The 22,015-nt window shown below is 37.7% G+C and overlaps 1 protein-coding gene across 2 annotated transcripts in view; it reads left to right on the top strand.

The window, feature by feature from the left end:
• Positions 1–21,045, top strand: part of SLC4A4 (solute carrier family 4 member 4) — a 345,037-nt gene extending 323,992 nt beyond the window's left edge. The window contains exons 20-25 of one of the 2 annotated variants that reach the window (XM_079775044.1): positions 6,484–6,552; positions 9,126–9,299; positions 11,880–12,041; positions 13,388–13,484; positions 15,992–16,071; positions 16,772–21,045. In XM_079775044.1, coding sequence (XP_079631170.1) covers positions 6,484–6,552; positions 9,126–9,299; positions 11,880–12,041; positions 13,388–13,484; positions 15,992–16,035 — 546 coding nt within the window. In that variant the 3' untranslated portion in view covers positions 16,036–16,071; positions 16,772–21,045. The remainder of the gene's footprint in view (positions 1–6,483; positions 6,553–9,125; positions 9,300–11,879; positions 12,042–13,387; positions 13,485–15,991; positions 16,072–16,771) is intronic. The other variant, XM_079775045.1, reaches the window with a different exon arrangement.
• The last annotated feature ends 970 nt before the right edge of the window (positions 21,046–22,015 follow it).

The raw sequence follows: 22,015 nt of genomic DNA, 5'->3' as shown, positions 1-22,015 counted from the left end.
AAAATTTTGATTCACTCACCGTGAATGGCTATTGTTGTGTTGGCTGTTGTCATTTTTTATTTGACACTGTAAAGGAAAAGAGGTCAGTTCCCCTGACTGAATAATCAGGTACTGCATGTTTTAAAATGTCTTGCAGTACAGCCCCAGCAGGGTGGCTCAGTTGGTTGAGCATCCTCCCCCCATACCAAAAGGGTTTCAGGTTCAATAACTGGTTAGGGTGAATGGTAGGGGGGGGGGAAAGAGGGGGGCAGCGGCTTGATGTTTCTCTATCACATTGATATTTCTCTCTCTCCTTTTCTCTCTCTCTCAAATCAATTTTTTAAAAATTCTTCCGACACACAGATTGAAAATCCCTGTGCTACATGGACAGAGGGAAATCTGTTGTTGCTCTTGCTAAGTGCACAGCAAGTTGCAGGGTAGGGTTGAAGTCATGGTGTTCCCCAGCATTAAATCCACCGCCAAAGTGCTTTCTGTTCCTCTACTGTCCCAGAGGCAGCAGCACATCAGATGATGGGGAAATCTAGTGACAGCTTTTTACCACCTGGGCAGCAGACCTCATCTGCAGAGATCAGTTTTTAGACAGGTCATTGCTGCAGTTATGACCCCATGTGTGGGAAGCTGTACTGGGAATGAATCTGCTCCTGGGCTCCCCCTGGAGGTGGGCTTGCTTGGCACACTGCAAAGTTTCTTTTATGGGGTCTCTTGTACTTGGCCATTATTAGACAAGGGATAATATACAAAGATCTTTCCATCAGTTCACATTTACTCATCACTCCCCCCCCCCACACACACACACCTATTGTTTCTTTTATTTTTATATTATTTATTTTCATTAGCACAAAGTCAGATGTGTTTCAAGTCCTTTAGTTGTTACAGCAAACTGGCCTTCATCTTGGAGAGTCTGTCAGCTGAGGAATATGTGACTCCAAAGGGACACAGAGAATAGATACTGTATAAATTGCTATCTTTCAGATGAGATGCAAAACTCACATTTTCAACACTTCCTATTTTCTCACCCTGCACCCAAATATGGCTGCAGAGGAATTAAAGCTGAAAACATTTTTGTTCTTTCTTATCCAGGGATTCTTTTTGCCTCGGATATGCAAAGCACCTTAGTATCTACAGGAACAAATTAGAATGCAGAGAAAGGAAAAGGAGAGATGTAAGGGATCAAAGGGATCAGTGAGCATGAGCTCACTTTTCCTTTCACCTCCCTTAAGTGATCCAGGCTTTGCTCACCCTCATTAAGCTGCTAGAGTCCATAATTGTGGCTCTTGCCACCTCCTACTTTGGGTCAATGCAGAGTCATTGTAGGGATCAGTGAAAAAGGCAGTCCAGCAAACAGTTTTATTAGGCAAGACTTTGCCCAAAATGTGGGACTTGAAATTGTTTTGTTAATATAGTTTCCAACAAATTGTGGGAAACCTAGACTTAAAAACAAGAGTAAAATAGTATAGCAGTGACTACTGTGATTTTTTCTTTAAGTAATTACAACTATTTTTTACTTTAAGAATCATCGCTGATTAAGTCAGCTAATTTTATTTATATTTATTTATTTTTATAAAGGAGTGTGTTTTCATTGATTTTATAGAGAGAGAAAGGGAAAGGGAGAGAGAAAAAAATTAATCGGCTGCCTCCTGCATGTGCTCTATTGGGGGTCCAGCCGACAACCTGGGCATGTGCCCTGACCAGGAATAAAAAAAAACAGGACCTTTTGGTGCATGGGAAGATGCTCAACCAACTGAGCCACACCAGCCAGGGCAAGTCAGCTAATTTTAGACCATGTGTCCTTTTTGTCATTAAAGTTTGATGTCAGAGGCATTCACCACGGAACTGTTGTAGCTCATTTGAAAAGTCAGTACAGGAAGAAGCAGATGTTAAGGGTAGAGTTAAACTAAAACCTAAGTTACAAGTGAATCAAAGTTATAATTAAAAGTGAAGATTAACAATTAACCTCAGAATTTACACAGAAAAGCTTGACGGGGGGGTTACCTTGGAGGAGGGAACCTTTCCCTCCCCCCACACTCACCATGTGACTGTGTGTGTTTTAAAGAAAACAGGTGACACCATTAGAGAATGATTTTACTTAAGAGTTTGCCCTAAAAGGCAGATCAAATGAATGGGATCCAGAGAAATGTGTGACTTTTACTTTTTAAAGTGAAATGGCTCAACACGTAATCCCTCACAAGTTTAATGGCCTCAGATGATCCTAGTAATTTTCTCCCATGCATTAAGCTGTATAGGAAGTTGTTCTCTGCCCCTGCTTAGGCAGGCTTACTTTGAACATGAAGTTTATGACCTCTGTTTTGATCTCTTTGCCAAAATATGTCTTTTTTTTTACATGGAGGAATATAAGGAATCATAGTATAGTAGCTTTATTAAGTTCATGAGGATACCCCTTGACCTTAGCCAGCTACGTCTTACATGTCTCAGATCTCACTACTGATTCAATACAGAACTGTTGGGAAGCAGGCATAACTGGCTTCCCAGGCTGGTTAAACCTTTCAGATGTGTGTTTCTGTTTGGGAGACTAAAGAGCAGCAAAAAGATGAAAGGTAGCTTACTTTTCTCATTCCTCTGGCAAGCCTAAAGAAATAAAGATCGTGTAAAGTTCACTGCTACCTCTGTTGCGTTTGCTTGAAGTAGTTTATCTTTAACATGAGGAGTGGTGGCCAAAATTTATCTTTCAGATTGGTTTATCGTTCTAAAATGTGAAGGGTAGCAAAGAATTAGTATTTGGCACACATTGGTTGAACTCCTACAATATGCCACACACCCCGCTCATGAACAGGGAAATACAGATAAATAATAGTGATGATGATGATGATAGTGATTGTAATAGTAGCTTCCATTTATTGAGCTTGGTATTGGACTAAGGGCTCGGTACAGATTTTTAACATTTAGTTCTCCAATAACACTTGCAAAACTATCTTAATAATTGCACTCATTTTGCAGATAAGAAAAATGATGAATAACCAGTCAGGTCACAACATTCTTAAATGGTAGAGCCAAGATTCGATCTTAGGCAGTCTGGCTCCAAAGTCCGATTTCGTAACCATCAGAGTTTACCTCCTTTTAAAATAAAACAGTACTTACTGTCAGAGAATTCATTCAGTTTCGATTCCCATGAGGTGATCTTTCCCAGCCTCTTTGATCCATTTTCCAATTCTCTCATGTGGAGAGAAATGTGGCATTTTCACAAACTGATCGTACCTCACTCCACAGTTTCTTCAATGACTAGGGAACAGTTTACAAGTCAGCAACTTCCATATTAATGCAGATTTGTAAGGCTTAAGGGCATTGGGATGTTATTTTAATAGCATGTTCCTAAAGGCAGCTGTTACAGTTGAAAGGACAATATTGTAGACTTAAATAAAACCCAGGCTTCAAGTCTGACCTTTACAGCAATCCTTCTGGTCTATACTCCGGTCCCCTCCTCTCCCCCCCCCCCACACTCCCCCCAACCCGTCCCCCCCCCCCCCCCCCCACAATGAGGCACCAAAGAGAGTTGTGCTTTGCAGCTGCAGGCTTTTGACTTGGCAGTGAAGGTCCTGATAATGACATCAATGCCACATTTATCATTATTGAAGATTATCAGGCAGACCTATGCTGTCTGATTTCTGTGCCCATGCTCTTAAATAGGACTTTGTTCAGAGTTTTACACCCCCCGCCCGCCCGCCACACACACACACACACACATACATTATTCTGCTGTGAGGCCTCACTCCTGTACTGAAGTCCGTGCTGTGGATAACTACAATCTTTCTTTCTTATTAGACTTACCCTTTTTGCATTTTTTCCTTATGGAAATAATCTAACACTATCAGAAAATCAAAGGGAAGGAGAAGTGAAAGAAAATGGAATGACAGTCACCAGAATATAGTAATTTCAATTACCTAGTCTGAATTGGACCTAGTCTGAATATGTTCATCTTCATTGACTTAATCTGTTTCATATTCTATATGGTTGTAGGATCAAGCACTTAATTATTTTCATTTTTATGTTTATTAAAGGCATGATAATGTTTATAATTATACTTTTTGGCTTTCTAGGTATGGTTGTTATTTAAATAATTTTATTTGCATCATTTTATCATTTGGCAATTCTTGTTATGCCTATAAACCTAGTATACCTTGTGTTTTAATTTCTCCTATCTTGCTTTATAAAAATAGGTCTATCTCCTCTTACTAGGTATATTATATTATTTTAACTTAAAAGAGGATCCCATCTTTTAAAACACATTCTTCTTTCCTTCCTCAGGCAAAATTTTTGTTGTGATGAATGATTCCATTGTAATGAATTTTTAAAGATTGACCTTCTGATGTGACTCATTAACCAAATCCAATAAAAAATATCCTCTAACCCAGTAATTGTTAAAATTCATCAAGATTTCCAAACTGGAAGGTTTTTATTGAGACATTGCATTACCGTACAGAAAATGGTGAATTTCACAGAGCATCTGTATCACAGTGAAGTTGACTGAAAATCTAATTAATAGTCTTCCTTGCATGTACTGTTTCCTTTTCACCAATGGATCATTTTTGAAAACATCTTCATATCTAACGCTATTTCCCTACCCATACCCCATGCCGTTCTGAGTTACTGGTGAATTCTGATTTTATTTTGTGGTAGATTCTGTCACATTTGTCGTCCTAAGTTCAGAAAGAATAGGCCTGGGCACAAGCACAGCTTGCCTTCACTTTGGCATTGGAACCACATTAGAGAAAATATGAGCTAAGCCACGGTGAGGGGTGGACATAGGGCCACGCTCGCCTTTGTGATTACTTTCCTTCAAGCCAGGAAAGCACTTTATACAGATTAAAAAGTAACTACTGCAGGGCTTCTAACCAGTTCCCCATGAACTGTATGTCTCTTTTCCCCCTTCCACCTTTCTTTTCTTCCCAAGAAATTAGAAATAAAACGACAAGAAGGAAATCATCCTGTATTAAGGAACAATGGCAGTGCCCCCTGCCCGTGGAACGTATTTTAAAAATTACGAAAGGAGTCAAATCGATAAAATGGTGCCGTTGTTAGTTTCATTTCTTATTTTGTTGTTGTTGTCAATTTGTACCGAGTAATGGTAAGGAATGGAACATTCACGTTCTAAAAGGAATAAAGGCTCCTGTCAGAACTCAAGTGGCTGAGCGTCATGTCCTCACCTCTTTGTGGCCACTATTGGGTATTACAGCACGCACAGCTCCCCACCACTCACACCATCCCTCCACCTCCTTCAGCGTTCAGTGTCATTTATTTTTCTTTGAGCTGAAGGTCAAATTACCCGTGTTAAAATTCTTAGTCTTTTTTAGAAGCATGCGATGTGTTATGGACATAAGTATATTTATTCCATATAAATGTAACAATTCCTCTAAAATGTCACGAGTATCTCCAATAACAATTGGAGATACTCGTGACATTTTAGAATTTGCTCTTTCCCCAATAGTGACCAAAGGGTCTCATACTGATACTTAGGCAATCCCAAAGAAAGCCTGATAGAAATTGTGCATCACTAACACATGCAATAGTTCTTTAAAAATTACTCTAAAGTCATTGTTTTCTTGCTACAATAGCCTACTTTATGTAGATGAGGTAAGATTGGGCTTAATTGATTGTGGCTCTAGCTTTGAAAACTCCTGAAGTTACTTGAGCTTCTTTTCAAAATAGAACCTTGAGAACCTTTTGTAGCGCAGATAGAAGACTTCCCAGAAGCTCATCCTTGACGTGCTTCATCCCTGTAGTTCTAGGGAAGTTTCAAAGGGCTAGGAATAGATAAAACTTTCCAACAGCACAGTGGAACGTCCCATTGTTAAGCCTCTTTGTATAATGTAAAAAGACTCTTGCTAATTAAAGCATGAAATGTATTAATTTGGTTTTGAAAGCTGTGTATTAATCCCTGTGTGGAATTAATTGCTTGCAGATGCTTGATGCTCCTTTCAAGCGGTGTTCTCATTAGTTAGTTCCCAGTATTCCTGAGGAGAAGAAAGGGGACAGCCGTTTGATGCTTTAGTTGAAAGAAGCATTTAAACACCAAGTAGATAGATCATTTGGTGAAAATTATTAAGGAAAAAAATCAATAGACCGTTGGGCAAAGAACTGGGTCTCAGGAGTGAGGTGACCGACCCTCTGCCTCTCTTTCTACCTCACAGCTCATGCAAGCATCTGGCTCACATAGTCATTTCTTTTAAGGCGAAAGGCAAACTTTTTTCCCATTAAAAGAAAACTACTTATTATGGTCATGCATGTTCATTGTAAAAAAATACAAACAGGCATCAAATGAAAATTCAAAGTCTCCTTCCCCTCCATTTATTTCTAGTACAAAGGGTTTAGAAATTTGTCAATGATTACTAAAGCACACTAATTAGGGATCATTATATTATTATGGTCTATCTTTTAGTTTCAGATTTATCTTTTATTTAAACTACCCCTCTCCATTACTGTATTTACTATTACTTTTTAAAACTGGTCTCCAATTTTTTTCCTTCCTAGTTTATTCCCATGCCTGTACTCTATGGCGTGTTCCTGTATATGGGGGTAGCATCCCTGAATGGTGTCCAGGTAAGTTTTCCATAGCCGCCTAAGTACAGTCATGTTTTCCTAGTAGTCAGGCTAGTCCAGTAATAGATCTTTGAAGGGAAATGCTAATTATTTGCTAAGTTTTTAAAGTGCATTTATTTTCTACTTTCTCTACCATTATCTACTTTTCATTTTCTGATTTAATTAACAAAGTTAGCTTGTGTTAACAAATGTTATCATACATACCCATTCTTAAACTAGGCTGTTAAAGGTCACGTGATCAGGAAAGTAAGAGAGCTATGATCTGCCTTCCTTTCTTCTTTCTTTCCTCCCTTTGTCTCTCTCTCTCTTCCTTCCTCTTCTTTTTTCTTTTTGTCTCAAAAAGGAAATCAACCCTTTCAGTGTACTCTTCAAGATACTATTTACCGTTTGACTTTACCTATACTAAGAACAGGCTCTTCTTTTTTTACTTTATATTTTTATTGCTTTCAGAGAGGAAGGGAGAGGGAGGGAGAGAGAGAAACATCAATGAGAGAGAATCATTGATCAGCTGACTCCTGCACATTCCCTACTGGGGATCGAGCCCACAACCTGGGCATGTGCCCTTGACCAGACTCAAACCCGGGATCCTTCAGTCTGCAAGCTGACGCTTTATCCACTGAGCCAAACCGGCTAGGGCCAGGCTCTTCTTATTTGATGTACTTTTTACGTAACTGAATTCAATGATCAAAGTTTTGAACCAATAAAAGAATAAAGTCAGTGTGGTTTATGTACTACTTTTGTTGAAATCTTCAGCTATTCACAACTTTGGTAAACTGTCCCCCTTTTTAAAAAGTCATTAGAGAAAACTTGGTCTTTCCATTGAGGTTTAATTTAATTGGCACTGGGAAACTGGAAGTCCTTCTGCTGGTTTCTGGCACCTTGTTAGTTGAAGCTTTATTTAGCACTCAGTAACATTTTAATGGGAAAAGACAGCATGTTCTGCGAACATCATAACAATTTATTTAAACCCCTTCATAATAGTCCTTGCTTTCATTTCATATTGAGTTTAGATTAATTTAGTTTTATAGTCAGCTAGAGCTGGACAAGTGGCCAGACTCCCCAGAAGAGAAAAGGCTACTTTATTTTCCCTTATTTAGACCTATTGAGTAGAGTTCTTCACCATTTGGTTATTTGTTACAAAATACAAGGCGGTTTTCAGAGATGGGACTAATGACTATGAATGTGTTTATTTGTGCCTATGAAACTTTTGGGAAGATAAATGTATCAAAATAGTATATGTGTTCCTGGTATTTTAAATATTGTTTACTCTCCTAAGTGGAAAGATGTGAAAATAATGTGACCTCCAAACTAATAGTGCTTATTTTTGTTTAGCTTTAAAAGGTCAATCTAGATAAGAAGTTTGATTGTATGCATTCTAAGTGCTTGACTGATGGTTAGAGCTCAGTACATGTTTCTTAAATTGAAGAAAGAAATCTATATCACAATGACGGGGAAACCCTTTGCTGAAGGGAAAGATAGTAGAGTTCTAAAACTCGGCTGCTGTCCCTATTGCCTTTTCTCTCTTTTCCTTATTTTCCTCTTGATTCTTCCTCTTGTAGAACTTTAGGCAAGATTTGATTTTAGCAGGGAATTTTGTCAACTGGTCTTTATAAGCAGCAAGGCCCCAGAGACTGTTGTCTGTGATAGTCTAGTTTTCTTTTACACTTCTCCCTTCCCTCCAGAGAGGACGCAGGGATATTATTTCAGAGTTCTTGTGACATGATAATTCACTTTAGCGGTTATTTGCTGTGCATCTCCCATCAGAAAGATCATATGGTTGGTGTGGCGATATCATCCTTATCATCATCATCAGTGTAAATTCAACACTTATTCTGTGAAGCGCAGCCCCTGGCACCCAGGTGCTCAACAGTAGTTTCAATACCTGCTCGTACATGACGGTGTGATAGCCCCTCCAGGATTCTACTCTCTGGTTGTGGATGCTCTGAAACTCGTGGCCATTCATATTCACATGGCTTTTCTCTTTTAAAAATGGTAATGCATTGCTGAATGTCTTACTTATGCTGTAGATAATGTGGAGTTTATGAAAATACCAGTGCATTCCCACTTGCAAGTTGGATACTTCCTTTATATCCTTGAAACATCTCTGAAATGTATGTGACACATAGCGACATCTCCTCCTCTTTCAGATAAGACAACAAAGCTAGTGTAAGAAGCATTAGTGTAAGATACATGAGTTAGGTGTCTTGCTTCTGCATATCATTATTAAAGAGTCACAAGATCCTCTGTCCCAAGACTCAGATAGTATAAACAGAAAGAGATGAACATCTAGAATTTACATTGTGCTTTGGAACTTTATTCTTGGAGGCCACTTTAGCTCATATGTCTGCATACCATTCCTGCAAAGTAATGAAAATCGGAAGACTCCTACAATGTCTAATGGTGCTAGATAGGCTAAATTTCTGCACTCCGTGGCCACTGTCCTCTGAAAAAGAAACTGCTGGCCCAAATTAGAGGAGATGAGACACTAGTGGAGAATTGGGCACAATGGAAATGACTTCGTGCATCCGCTCTTGAAGTAATGCAGCTGTACTCTCCTCCCCTCTGCTCCCCAGTTCATGGATCGCCTGAAGCTGCTCCTGATGCCTCTGAAGCATCAGCCTGACTTTATCTACCTGCGCCATGTCCCGCTGCGCAGAGTCCACCTGTTCACCTTCCTGCAGGTGTTGTGCCTCGCCCTGCTCTGGATCCTCAAGTCAACCGTGGCTGCTATCATTTTTCCAGTCATGGTAGGGATTTCTTTCTATGAACCTACCCATGAGTTCATACCAATATCATGTGGTATCTTTTATGTGTGGTTCCAGTTTTTTCCAGCTTTGACTAAATCATTTAGATTGGCTCAGCTGTAATTTAAGGTTCCTATGTCTGTGATTGTCTACACTGGACCTCAGAGTCAGACTAAGCTGAGTTCAGATTCTGGCCCTGGTTCGTGCTGGTTGGTGAAACTCCCTGAGCTGCCACCAACGTATCAGTAAGATGAGGATGGTATTGTTGTTATTCTGAGCATCAGTAATGAATATCAAATATATAGCACAACGCCCGGCACATAGTAGACACCAATATACATTGGTTATTTTTAAAATACAATAGAATTTTGTACAATAGAATCAATGTAACAAAGTATGTCAGATTTTAGTCCAAATAATAGAGGACAACTTGACAAATTGGGAAACTTATGAGAGGTTATCCATAGATAGAAGAAATGGAATGAAAGGTTTCTCTCTTGAAGGTCTTGCTAGTTTTATCATGCTAAATTTAAGTCTGGGCTCTCTATCCTTGCTGTGATATGGTGAGACGTACTGGGTGAAAAGGTGAAAGGATTAGGAAGTAGATTAGTAGTTACAAGACAGACATGGGGACGTAAATTACAGCATATGAAATATATTCAATAATATTATAATAACCATGTATGGTGCCAGATGGGTATTGGAAATATCATGGGGATCACTTTGTAAAGTAAATGATTATCTAACCACTATGCTGTACACCTAAAACTAATACAAAATAATATTGAATGTGAAAGAAGGAAAAAGGAAATGCTAGCTCTGTATTTGGTTTCCTTATTGAATTTTATACTTTACCATAGATTTCCATTTCTTGCAAGAAAATGCATATACATACACTTGAAACAAGTCACAAAGCCAGCCTCCGGTCTGCTCTGTCACTGCTAGGGCTTTGGAAATAGAATTTTAATACATAAACCATATTTTGTTTTTTATAAAAATTCTCTTAGGATTATTATTTTGTTTTATGGTTATTTATTATTTATAATTGTGTTGTTTTTTTTTTTTTCTCCAGGGATGCAGGAAAAATGGTATAAAATACTAGTGATATTTGTAGTCAGATTTTTTTTTGGATAATTCCTTATATCTTTTTTATCTTTTTGTTTTTATGTTATTCTTTAATTATTTGAATTGTGATTTACATTCAGTATTATTTTGTATTAGTTTCAGGTTTACAGCATTGTGGTTAGACAATCACATACTTTACAAAGTGTTGCCCCCGATATTCCAGTACCCACCTAGCACCATACATAGTTACTATATTATTACTAACTAATTCCCTATGCTGTACTTTACATCCCCATGACTATTTTGTAACTACCAATCTGTACTTCTCAATCCCGTCACCCAGTTTCCCAACTCCATGTAAACTCTATTAACGTACTAAAAAACATACTGAGTGAGAGAAAAAAAAATTCCCATTTGCCTTTTGGTATAATGTACCTATCTATTAGTTTTGCTAAAGCCAAGAAAAAACAAAGTTAGGATAAATTTGAAATATATCTAGTAAATCACTTCTTGCTTGTGCTAAATAACAAAACAAAGTTTTATCTTTATAAAGTATTTTCATCTTTTGAGAGCTTTTATTTGATCCCAAAACAATCACATAATTTCCGTAGAGCAGATTTATTAACTTCTCTAGGAAATGAAGAAACTGAAACCCAGAGAGCATATAGATAAAGATAACTGTTTATTTGAAGCAGAGTCGTGACTTGTATCCTAGCACATACAGATTTCACCGTTGAGCAAGGACATCTTTAATGTCCCTTCAGAAGTTCATCTTCAAGAACTATTTATAGAATCAAAGATGCGGAGTTTAAGAATACTGACTTTAGAGGCAGGCAGCTGGGCCCCTCCGTACTCTTCCTTCTTCTGGCTTAGTGATCTTGGATGATGTACTTACGTCTAAAAGCTTCAGTTTCCTCAGCTGTAAGAAAGAGATCCTAATGTCTACTCTTTAGGTTTGTTGTGGGAATAAGAAAATACTGCCTAAGAGTTTTAGCACAGCATATGAAACATGGTAAGTATTCAGTTAATGGTAGTTTTTTAAGTCGCTCAGTAGATTAAGTGGTCTGTGCATATTCAACTACTACCTCACTATTAATACTTTGAAGATGTCTTAGTGTACTGTATGTTGCACAGATTTTCAACAACTTGTATACTGTTTTAATATTGAGTAATTAGAAATCATATGCAGGCCATTTATTTTTTTAACTTTTTAGTTATTTTATTGAAAAGCTAAAACATGGAAGAAAATAATTTAAAAACGAATCCTTTCACATTGAGAATTGATTACACATTTCATTGAGCAAAACAAAGTGTCAATTGACACTTTTATAAGCCAACTTTCTCCATGAAGAAAATGTTTATGGTCCACTTAATATAAGTTCATATAAAAAGATGAGTTCCATCACCCTCTAGCCTTATACAAAGTAGGTTTCAACTGCCTTTGATAGGGAAGTATTTATATCATTATGACTTCATCCGACAAGGTTCTTTTCCTATTTTTTATATTTATTCTTTCAGATCTTGGCACTGGTAGCTGTCAGAAAAGGCATGGACTACCTCTTCTCCCAGCACGACCTCAGCTTCCTCGATGATGTCATTCCAGAAAAGGACAAGAAAAAGAAGGAAGATGAGAAGAGAAAGAAAAAGAAGAAAGGAAGTCTGGATAGTGACATTGATGATGTAAGGAATTTTCCAGAATTCCAGAGTAATGCTAGTTAAAGAAAGATATGTGAAAAATCAATTTTTTTATCCCTTATGTGAGATGTATGTCTGAGTTTTGAGAATGTTTACTTGTCCATGTTACATGTCAGTCTTCACCTTCCTTTACCCTTGATTTTCTCTCTTTGGTTTTTTTTGTATTTTCTGAAGCCTTTCTTTAACCATTAATACACTAAAAATGATAAAATGACTTCTAGAAACCAAACCAAAAAAAGTCCACCACATCTAAAGAACTCCAGTCTCATAAATAAAAAGTAAGTTCGCTTAGTACTGCTATAAAATGTATTTGATTTGCTGTTGACAATCCAGGATTTAAATTTGAGATGACTCTGGTTTATGTAATAATGTTAAGCCTAATGTAGACAATGCTGGTGCCCTCACCTCCTGTTATCTGTGTTTGAGTGGGCTCTCAACCAAAGTCCTCTGCTATTGTTTTATCTTTGCATTGGGCTTTGACATGATTTTGGATTATTTCTCTGTAACCCTTCCATTAAAAGAAAAGGGAATTGTACTTTAGGGTCTTTTTACATAATTGTAATAGTCATAGATGATCCTCCTTCAGGTGGGTGATTACGTTGAAAAATAAAATAATTGCCCATTTTTCTCTTTAGGAGACCATTTCAGAGGAATACAGGTGCTCTAATAGGAGTCTGTCATTAGTGCTAGGAGAAAAGAAGAGATTTGTTTAACACACACACACAGAGCCTATCCTAGTAGTCTTTGAAAGGACTGCCAAAATGAGATTTTCGGTGTGAAGATTTGTTCAGAATTTTTTTAACACAGTGAAGTATCCCTGTTCTAATGGGATCCCTGGGATCCCATTCTAAAGTGGGAGTGTAGTTAATTTTTGCTGTGTACTATATACTTGATCATTTTGATTGATCATGCATACTTGTCTTCAATTGTCAAAACAGCTGTTGCTAGTATATATTTTTGTTCCTACTTTACAGATGAGGAACTTTAGCCTGAGAAATATTCAGTCATTTTTTAAGTGTCTACATTATAACAAGTGCATAAATATTTGCTGGTGGAAAGCTTTCCAGTTGTTCCAATCTATAGTGACTTCCATTTGGTGCGCAGCACTAGTGTTAATTGGCTCAATCCCATTAACTCAGAAGGGAGGAAAACAAAAGTGAGGGAGAAAGATGGTGTAGAATGTGAAAAGTTAGCCAAGTGGAAATGATTGTATCTAAGGCTTTCCTCCTTAGTACAATGTAAATGACAGTTTGGTAAGTTTAATCAATATTGGGAGGTAGGGAGGTCTGTATAGTAACACCTTTCTTAAAACTTACAAATTTCTTTCACAGTCTGACTGCCCATACTCAGAAAAAGTTCCAAGTATTAAAATTCCAATGGACATCATGGAACAGCAACCTTTCCTAAGTGATAGCAAACCTTCCGACAGTGAGTAGAACTAACCTCTTGCTTCCCTGCTTTAATATGATTTGCACTTGCAGAGAAAAAAACTTTAGAACGATCATTTACATTAACTTTCCCTCTGTTTTCTTTTTTCTCTATGCGAAGATTTCCACTTAATTATTTTTTTTTAAACTTCATTTTTACATTCCCTGAGCTTCCCTTTTCTTCCTTTTAAGTTTTCGCTTGGTAGTCTTTTCTCTGATCCAAGTTACCACCAGTTTCTTTCAGTTGCTAAACTCATAACCATGTCTCTAACTGATTTTTCTTTTTCCTGCTGGTGTTTAGAATTGCAGCTCATAGGACTACATCACTGTCTGTTACTGTTTGTCTTCCTTAGGCTTCAGCCAATGACCAGATCAGCTCAAAAGAGAAATTGCAACATGGGCTCTCAGTGATCAATGAATCAATGGTTAATATTGAGAATTTGGAATAATTGATTATTTTAAATTTAATTGGCAATCATAAACTAATTAACAGAAATTTTTAGGTATGATTTACAAGATTTCTGCATTTTCTCCCTCATGTCTTCCTCCTCTGCTATTTCAAAATCACCTTTGTAACTGCACTGTTTTTTCCTTAGGTAATAGCCCGATGGCTACGGTGTAGTGATTTCTGACACATCGCCTTTTCTTTTGTAATCAACAGGCTCCTTAAAAAGGGGGGGGGGGACCTCTATAGTAACTTTACTGAATATATCTCAAGCTTTTCTAATAGCAATGGTCTCCAAACTGCTTTCACTTTGCGTTCCCATTGGAAGAAAATGTATTTTTTAAGATCCAGATGCCCTTCAGAGTCTACTGATCTGCTAAAGGAAAAAGACAGTTGAGACCTTCTCACTTCTATTAGACAATGCCACTTCGATAACAGCTTACCACGAGAAGTTTGAAATGAATGACTATTTGTGAAAATAGGTATATGAGTTATTGATTGCTGTGTAACAAATTACTACAAAACTTAGCAGCTGGAAACAACCAACCTGTTTTCTAACACAGTTCCTGACATTCTGAAATTCAGGAGCCGCTGATTTGGATGGTTCTGGGTCTGGGTATCTCAGGAGGCGGCGGTCAAGTTCTCGGCTGGGGCTGAGTCTTGACGGGAACTGGGATCTGCTTCCAAACTCAGTGACAGGCAGTTGGCAGATGTCAGTTCCTTGGCCTGTGGGCGCCTCCACCAGAGCCAGTGGTAACAGAGTGTGGGACCAAGGCAGGAACTGCAGTCTTTTATAACCGAATCTCAAAAGCGGTATATCATCCCTTCTGCCATGTTATATTGGTCATACAGACCGACCCTGGTACAGTGTGGGCAGGAATTATACAAGGATATGAACACCAGGGGCAGGGAGCGTTGGGGACCATCTTGGAATCTGGCCAGCACACCAGGTTTAAAGAATGAAATCACTCTCACCTTTAGTGTCTAATCTGTACGTAGGCTATAGTTTATAACTGAGGCCAATTTCTTCTCAATCCTGTCAGTGGGATTTAGTTAATTTTTCCTTTCTAAATTCAAGTTCCCCAAACCATGTTCTAGCTCCAGTTTCGTCTTCAGAGCATCAGTAGCAAATGAAGACTGAAAGAGAGCCCGTTATGTATGTCGTCCATCTAGTTAGTAGAGCCCAGTTTAAAGGCCGCTTTAGGGAAAAAAAATCAGTTAGCATTTGAGGCTCCTGGAAAAAATTTATAGCAATTAGATTATCTACTGCTAGTATTCTTCATTCTCTCAAAAATGTTTTAAAAAGGATACTTTGAAAACTGATATATTAGAAATTTACTTAAGCAAATCACCCATGATCATTCTGACATTTTTTTTCTTTTTTACATTTTTAAATAGATTTTTAGAAAGACAGGAAGGGAGAGAGAGAAACATCAACATGAGAGTGAAACATTGATCCACTGCCTCCTGCATAACCCTACCAGGGATCCAGCCCGCAACCCAGGCATGTGCCCCGACTGGGAATAAAACCGGGGGACCTTCCAGTACACGAGATGATGCCCAAGCCACGGAGCCACACCCACCAGAGCTAAATAACATCTTTTCTAATGTCATATTTATCTTTATAATCCATGAAAAAACAAAATTGATAGAGTTTCAGTATAAATAAATTCCTCAAAATCTTTTTATTCCCCCACAAATAACAGGACAAAATTGTGAATGCTGAAGATATAAGGAAATCCAAGAGTAAGCTTAAGATATTAAGAAGACGCTACCACTTTTTAAAAATGATTTACCTCCTGCCTCCTTACTGAGAGGAACATTAGTGGTTATTCCTAGAAAAAACCTAGAGTAAAGGAAACAGTGATTTTGGCTTCATCACACTAGTTAGACTCTTACCTTGATACAGTGTTTATTGAAATTGTCTAAACTTGCCTTTCTTACTCTTCCCAATTGTGAAAAGAGGCATCAATTTTTGTGGAGATTTTTATTTTCACTCTCGTTTTAAATATTACCAAAAACTACTCTTTATGGTTAACAAAGATTTTTTTATTTTTTTCTAGGAGAAAGATCACCAACATTCCTTGAACACCACACATCATGCTGATAAAATTCCTTTTCTTCAGTCACTGGGTATGCTAAGGTAAAGGACGGCCCTGTTTCCCGTACGTCGTTCTGTGTGGTGATTGCCCCACAGACATGAAGTCAAAGGCGGGTTATTGGCAGAACACCTTGTTCTCCTTCCTTTTATCTTAAATAAATTACCCAACCACCAAACCTTGCCCCAGTTTTCCCTGGTAGAAAACCTTCTAAGAGACCTCCTCTATTTACTCTTAGAAATACTGAACCCTTTCAGTAGCATTAAAATAAAGCCCCAGATCAATCAGTGTCACCTCTTATCATTTCTGTATCATCTCTGACTTAATGCTTAATTGCATTTCCCGGGAGCTCTTCTCCAGGAGTTTCCTTCCCTCTTAACCTGGCTCTGCAGATTTCAGATCTTAATTGATTGCCCCAAAAGTATAATCCCTGAATATTTTCTTCATGAAAGTCTTCTTGTCCTTTAAGTTGACAGTATCACCCACCTGGCAGTCCACCTTCTTGTGTTTTTGTTTTTTTTTCAAATCTAGGTATGAGAGCTTAAGACTTTTTACTTGAATATCTTGACTCTATAGGTACCTTCATCCTACTTAAAAATGTTTGTTTTATGAATACAGAAAGTGGAGATAAGGATTTACAGAAAACAAAGGACACATCTGGCTTCTGTCCAATATATAGACATTTGACAGATGAGAAAGGAACTCTGATTTACTTACCAGTTCTTTTCTTTTCTTTTTCTCTAGTCCTTCTAGAACTCCAGCACAAGTTGTGCCTCAAATCAGAATAGAACTTGAGCCTGACGACAATGATGATTACTGGAGGAGCAAGGGAACAGAAACGACATTGTAACGTGTTTGTCTTTCCTCAGACTAACAGATTTTGTTGTTCATGGTCTTGTTTTTCTTGTCTGGTTGTTTATTTTTAATTCTTGTTTTGTCTTGGGTTTTGGTCATTGGCCAAATAGTACAGTGCTCTCTCTGCTTCTCCCAGCATAAGGTACAACTAAGACAGTAGTGCACCATTCCTGAAAAACAGCACCTGAAGAGCCCCTTTTTGTTACACTTGCAGATGTATCCTCTGACCACCAAATTCCTCTGTCACGCAGGACACGCACAGACCCGGTCCTTTTCCTTTCTTAACCAGAGGTCAGAACTATTGAGGATTTTATAACACCTTTTATTCAAATACTGAAGGAACGTACCACTTGAGCTTTGGAGCTGTGCTTACTGGCTTGTCCTTCTGTCTGGCAGAACAAACCTTGATCTCCAGACAGCGTTTCCTCTTGCTTACGGAGCTCTCCGGAACTGGAAAAGTGCTGCTATTCTAAGTTGCTCTTGCTTATGAACCCTAGTCCTAGAATTATCAAAAGAAGAAAAACTAAAGGTACTTTACTCCCTGTAGCGAAACTATTGCCATCATTGTAGCAAGTGCTGGAATGTCCCTTTTTCCTATGCAACTTTTTTTAACCCTTTAATGAACTTATCTGTTGAGTACATTTGAAGAATATTTTTCTTCCTAGATTTTGTTGTTTAAATTATGGGGCCTAACCTGCAACTTATTTTTTTGTCAATTTTTTAAACTTTTTTTTAATTACTGTACAATAATGAATTCTTTCCTGCAGCAGGAAACATAGTTTTGAGTAGTTCTACCTCTTATTTGTAGCTGCCAGGCTTTCTGTAAAAATTGTATTGTATATAATGTGATTTTTACACACATATACACACTCATACACACACACACACACACACACACACACACACACACACACACACAAATACACAATCTTTAAGGTAAGCCAGAGGGCTCGATCAGAGGAAAAACACCATGTTTCTAAGCGTCGATTTTCCCCTTTCCTTAAAAGAAATCTATCTGTTCTGTGAAGGAGAATGGGGGAGAAGGGAGAAGCTCCTATGACATGGGAGTAACTGATGCTTTGAGAACAGTACTATCCAGGCACAGATGCTAATTGTATTGCCATGTCCGTGTCCTATGCAGTATTGTTAGATTTTTTTTTTTCACTTTGAAGTATTTGTGTGTTTGTGTATATACTCTGTGTGTGGCTGGTGCATATATGTGCAAAGTTATGGACAGAGTGATGGTAGGCAAAGGGCAAAGTTACCCAGCCTCTTGTGTCAGTTGTCATAAAACCCAAACCATATATGAAAAATCCATCAGAGGTCTAAGAGACTTACGGTTATGCAAATGAGGGTGAATATATTTTATTATTCAGATATCAGTAACCATCACTGATACAGTAGCCCATAATTACAATAAAAAATTCATAGAAATATCAATAGACCATTTGCACATTTATAAAGTGTTTATGGCATGACAAATAGATCTGCAGAGGTGTATGTGTGTACATTGTAATAAGACACACATTTTTTAGGATGGAAAGGCAATTCCTTGTGATTGGGAAATTTAGAATATATGTGTGTGTGTATATATATATATATATAATATATATATATACTTCAAAGTACCATTTTGAAAATTAGAAAAAAGAAAATTAATCTTTATTAATTAAATTACTATGTTATTTTAATATAATGCTTTTAATAGGTTGAATTATGTATTATGAATCTGCATTAAAAATGTTAAAATGTTGAATCCATATTTTGGAGTCATACAGTCACATTTTGTGGTGCATCCTAAGTAAAATAGATTGTTAAAAGAGTTAAAAAATAGAACGAAGCCTCCTATTTTGGTTTCATAATATATACACAGTGACTCCTACTTATTTTTATATTAATTAAGTTACAATACTGTTCTCTTAAAATTTTGATTACAAAAATTTTATTCTGAACTAGCTGTTTCTTTTATAGTATCGGATAATCTTAAAACCTTCAATTTTATACAAATTAGATATAAATGACCTGCAGTTTTTTTATTCAAATGAAAGTGGCAAATTACTTGTTATTTATTAAAACCTCACATGCTAAATTTTGGCTTGTATTTACAACTATTCTTAAAATGATTACTCTATATTATATAGTTTTTTCATTAAACTAAGATAAAATTAGAAGCTTTCCCCAGTTTTTTTTAACTGATAGAAGCACCAACAAAATGTTTGAAAGCCATGCATAATATATTCAGCCTAACCTAAAATCTTGTTAAATTAATGACATTTTTGTTCATTTTTATAAAATCTCTAGCTATAATAATTTTTATTCTGATCATGAATCAATTATTTAAGGATTCATGCCCCTCTCCATCCCTTTCAAAAAACTCCTACAACAACTTAATTCACTACTTCAGCCTTTGAGTAGATCTAAAAGTTATCTGCACCTCTGTGTAGGACGCATGTTCAATGACTAGTTGATACTTACAATATGAATGTGGAACAATACGTTATGTTTGCTAAAAGGATCATAGGTATCAAACCTTTTCAATATTTTGGGACCTAGGGGCGTATTTAAAAAACCATAACTTTCAGAGGAATAGAAATAGTTACCCAACAAACAAAACCTGAGGTCCACACAGAGCCACCAAATTATCTCTATTTCAATTTAATTTACTCATTATTTAAGAACTAACCAGATTGTGTGGTTTTCTTTCTTTGTAAACTGGACACACATAATACACTGGTAAAATTTTACAAAGTGTTTCTCCCTGATGTGAATACAGACAAAAAATGATGTAAGTTGTTAGAAGTAAAGAACTAAGTAAGTAAGTGTACACTCAGAATTGTTAACCAGAGAGTTTGGCTGTGCAGACTTATTGTTGGAAGGAAAGGGTCTGCTTTATGGAAGCAAAAAGGTCTCTGGCTTTGGCATTTGAAAGAACATATCTTGGAGGCACCATTTTCCTTCATGAAAGTCACTCTTCTCTACTCTGTGAAACTAGGACTTGGAACCCTAATTATTTTGTGTGCCGTAGGCAATAGGTTCCTGGTTGTTCTTCTAGTCAAGCTGTGGAATGGGGGTAGAGAGGTGAACGCCTAAAGAAGTAGGGAAAAGCCCTCTCTAATCTGCCCCCTAACCTCAAAGAATGGGGGAGGGGGTGGGGTGGGAGAGTAATTGTCTGCCTCAGTAATTCAGGTGTGTAGTTCTATATATTTTATGCACATGCACCAACACATACAGAGTAAATCTTTTATCAGCTCTATATCGATGTTTAATACAGAGAACGATTGTCTTCCAAGTTTTGGTTCTTTTGTTTTATTTTGAACTGTGTTAAAGTACTTGAATTGTATTGACTGCTGACTATCTTTAAAAAACAAAACAAAACTATTTGAGTTGTATTACAGAGGTTGACATTGTTCAGGGTTGGGACAAAGCTTTCTTCAATCCTCTTCATACCACTTAACGATTTTGGTGCAGGAACTTGAGATTTTCTTATTTATTTCTTATTTCACATCTGCTCTTCACAGCATGAGCATGAAGCCCAGTAGCACCAAGGGGCTGAATACAATCAAATGATAGTTTGTGGCACTTGACCATCTGAAGGGCTGTGGACGTTTGGAGATGATGATTTCATTGAGCTTCATTGCAGCCTGAAATACGGTTTTGTGATATATGCAAACACCACGTTGTGTTTGGACAAGATATTTGCATATGTCCTATTTTTGGCTCATTTCTTTGTGTTCTATGGGTACATACTAAAATCCTGAATTATATTTCCTAGGCAAATATTGCAACTCAGGGCTAATGTCATCCAGTAAAACTTTTAGAGCCAGAAGTAACTTTGTCCCATTCCTACAATGTGAAAAGAGTGAATAGTTGCCTCTTTTTAGCCATTTTCATGGCTGGTACATATTCATACACATTACTTTTCAGAATCAATACGCACTTTCAGATATTCTTATTTTTATTCTCTTAAGTCTTTATTAACTTTGGAGAAATGATGCATCTTTTTATTTTAAATGAAGTAGATCAACATGGTGGAACAAAATGCTAAAGAACAGAAAACATTTCAATATATTACTAATAATTTTTTCCAATATAAAACCTAAAATTCCTATAACATTATAGTATTTTACAGTTTTATGAAGCTTTCTATTGTGACTTTTATGGAATTAAGAGATGAAGAAGATGAGATATTTTAGCATTTATATTTTTCAAAATTAAATGTATACTTAAAATAAAGTAACTTTATGCATTTGGGAGTGTTGTGTGCTTCTGTTCAACTCTTCAAATAATTATTACCTGCCTATTACTTTGCTCCCGGAAAAGGGGCCTGGCCTTAGTGTGGGTCTACCTAGGGCTGGTTGGTAGTGTGTGGGTTCTTGACTTCTTGCAGGAAAGATTTCACAACTCGAGTCCCTGTGATTTTTAGAGCATGTCTATTAACGCTGGGGACCGGAGGCGACAGGAGAGCCTAAGCAGGGCAGCCTTGGCTCTCTGGAAATGTTTCAGGAAAGATGAGCCTAGGCTAGTCTGCTTTCGCTCACTAGGAAGTCAGAGAAAAGGGGGCCTTGGAGACAAGTTCACGGTTAGCCCTGGAGGAATTGCCACAGCCCCGGGCTGCCCTGGTTGCAAGCTTGTGAGGTCCTTAGAGTTTAGGAGATGCATACCTATGGGGAAGGAGCCAGGGAGAAGGGAAAGGCACTGGCCTGCTCTTGGGAGGGAGAGCACACAGGGTCTTCCATCCTAAAGCTTTTAAGGGTGGAGACCTTAGGGGAGGTCCCAGAGGAATCTCAATAGAATATTCATCAGCATTTCAGGTGGGTCTCCACTGATTGGTGTCAAAGCAGGGGCAGGGGCTCATTAGTTAATGCAGCTGGTCCTGAGGTCAGCCTAGGAGTCCCTTGTCTGGTTTTACTGCTTTTCTGGGCCTGGAGCTCTACGACTTGAGGCCTAGATGTTATCTCTAGGGAGGAAATGTCAGGGGGCTCACACTGAAAGATGAAACAGAGGGCCAGAGACCAGGATACCAGGACACAGGCTTTATTGGAGGAGAAGACCCCTGCCGAGCTGCCTTCCAAAGGAGAAAAAGCACACGTGCCGGGGTGAACACGCCTTTTGAGGGGAGGAAAGGAAAGGGAC

The sequence above is a fragment of the Cnephaeus nilssonii genome, assembly GCF_951640355.1.
Source record: "Cnephaeus nilssonii genome assembly, chromosome: 1".
NCBI lineage: Eukaryota > Metazoa > Chordata > Mammalia > Chiroptera > Vespertilionidae > Cnephaeus > Cnephaeus nilssonii.
The sequence above is the reverse complement of the archived record's forward strand: the minus strand, read 5'-3'. Positions and strand labels throughout refer to the sequence as shown.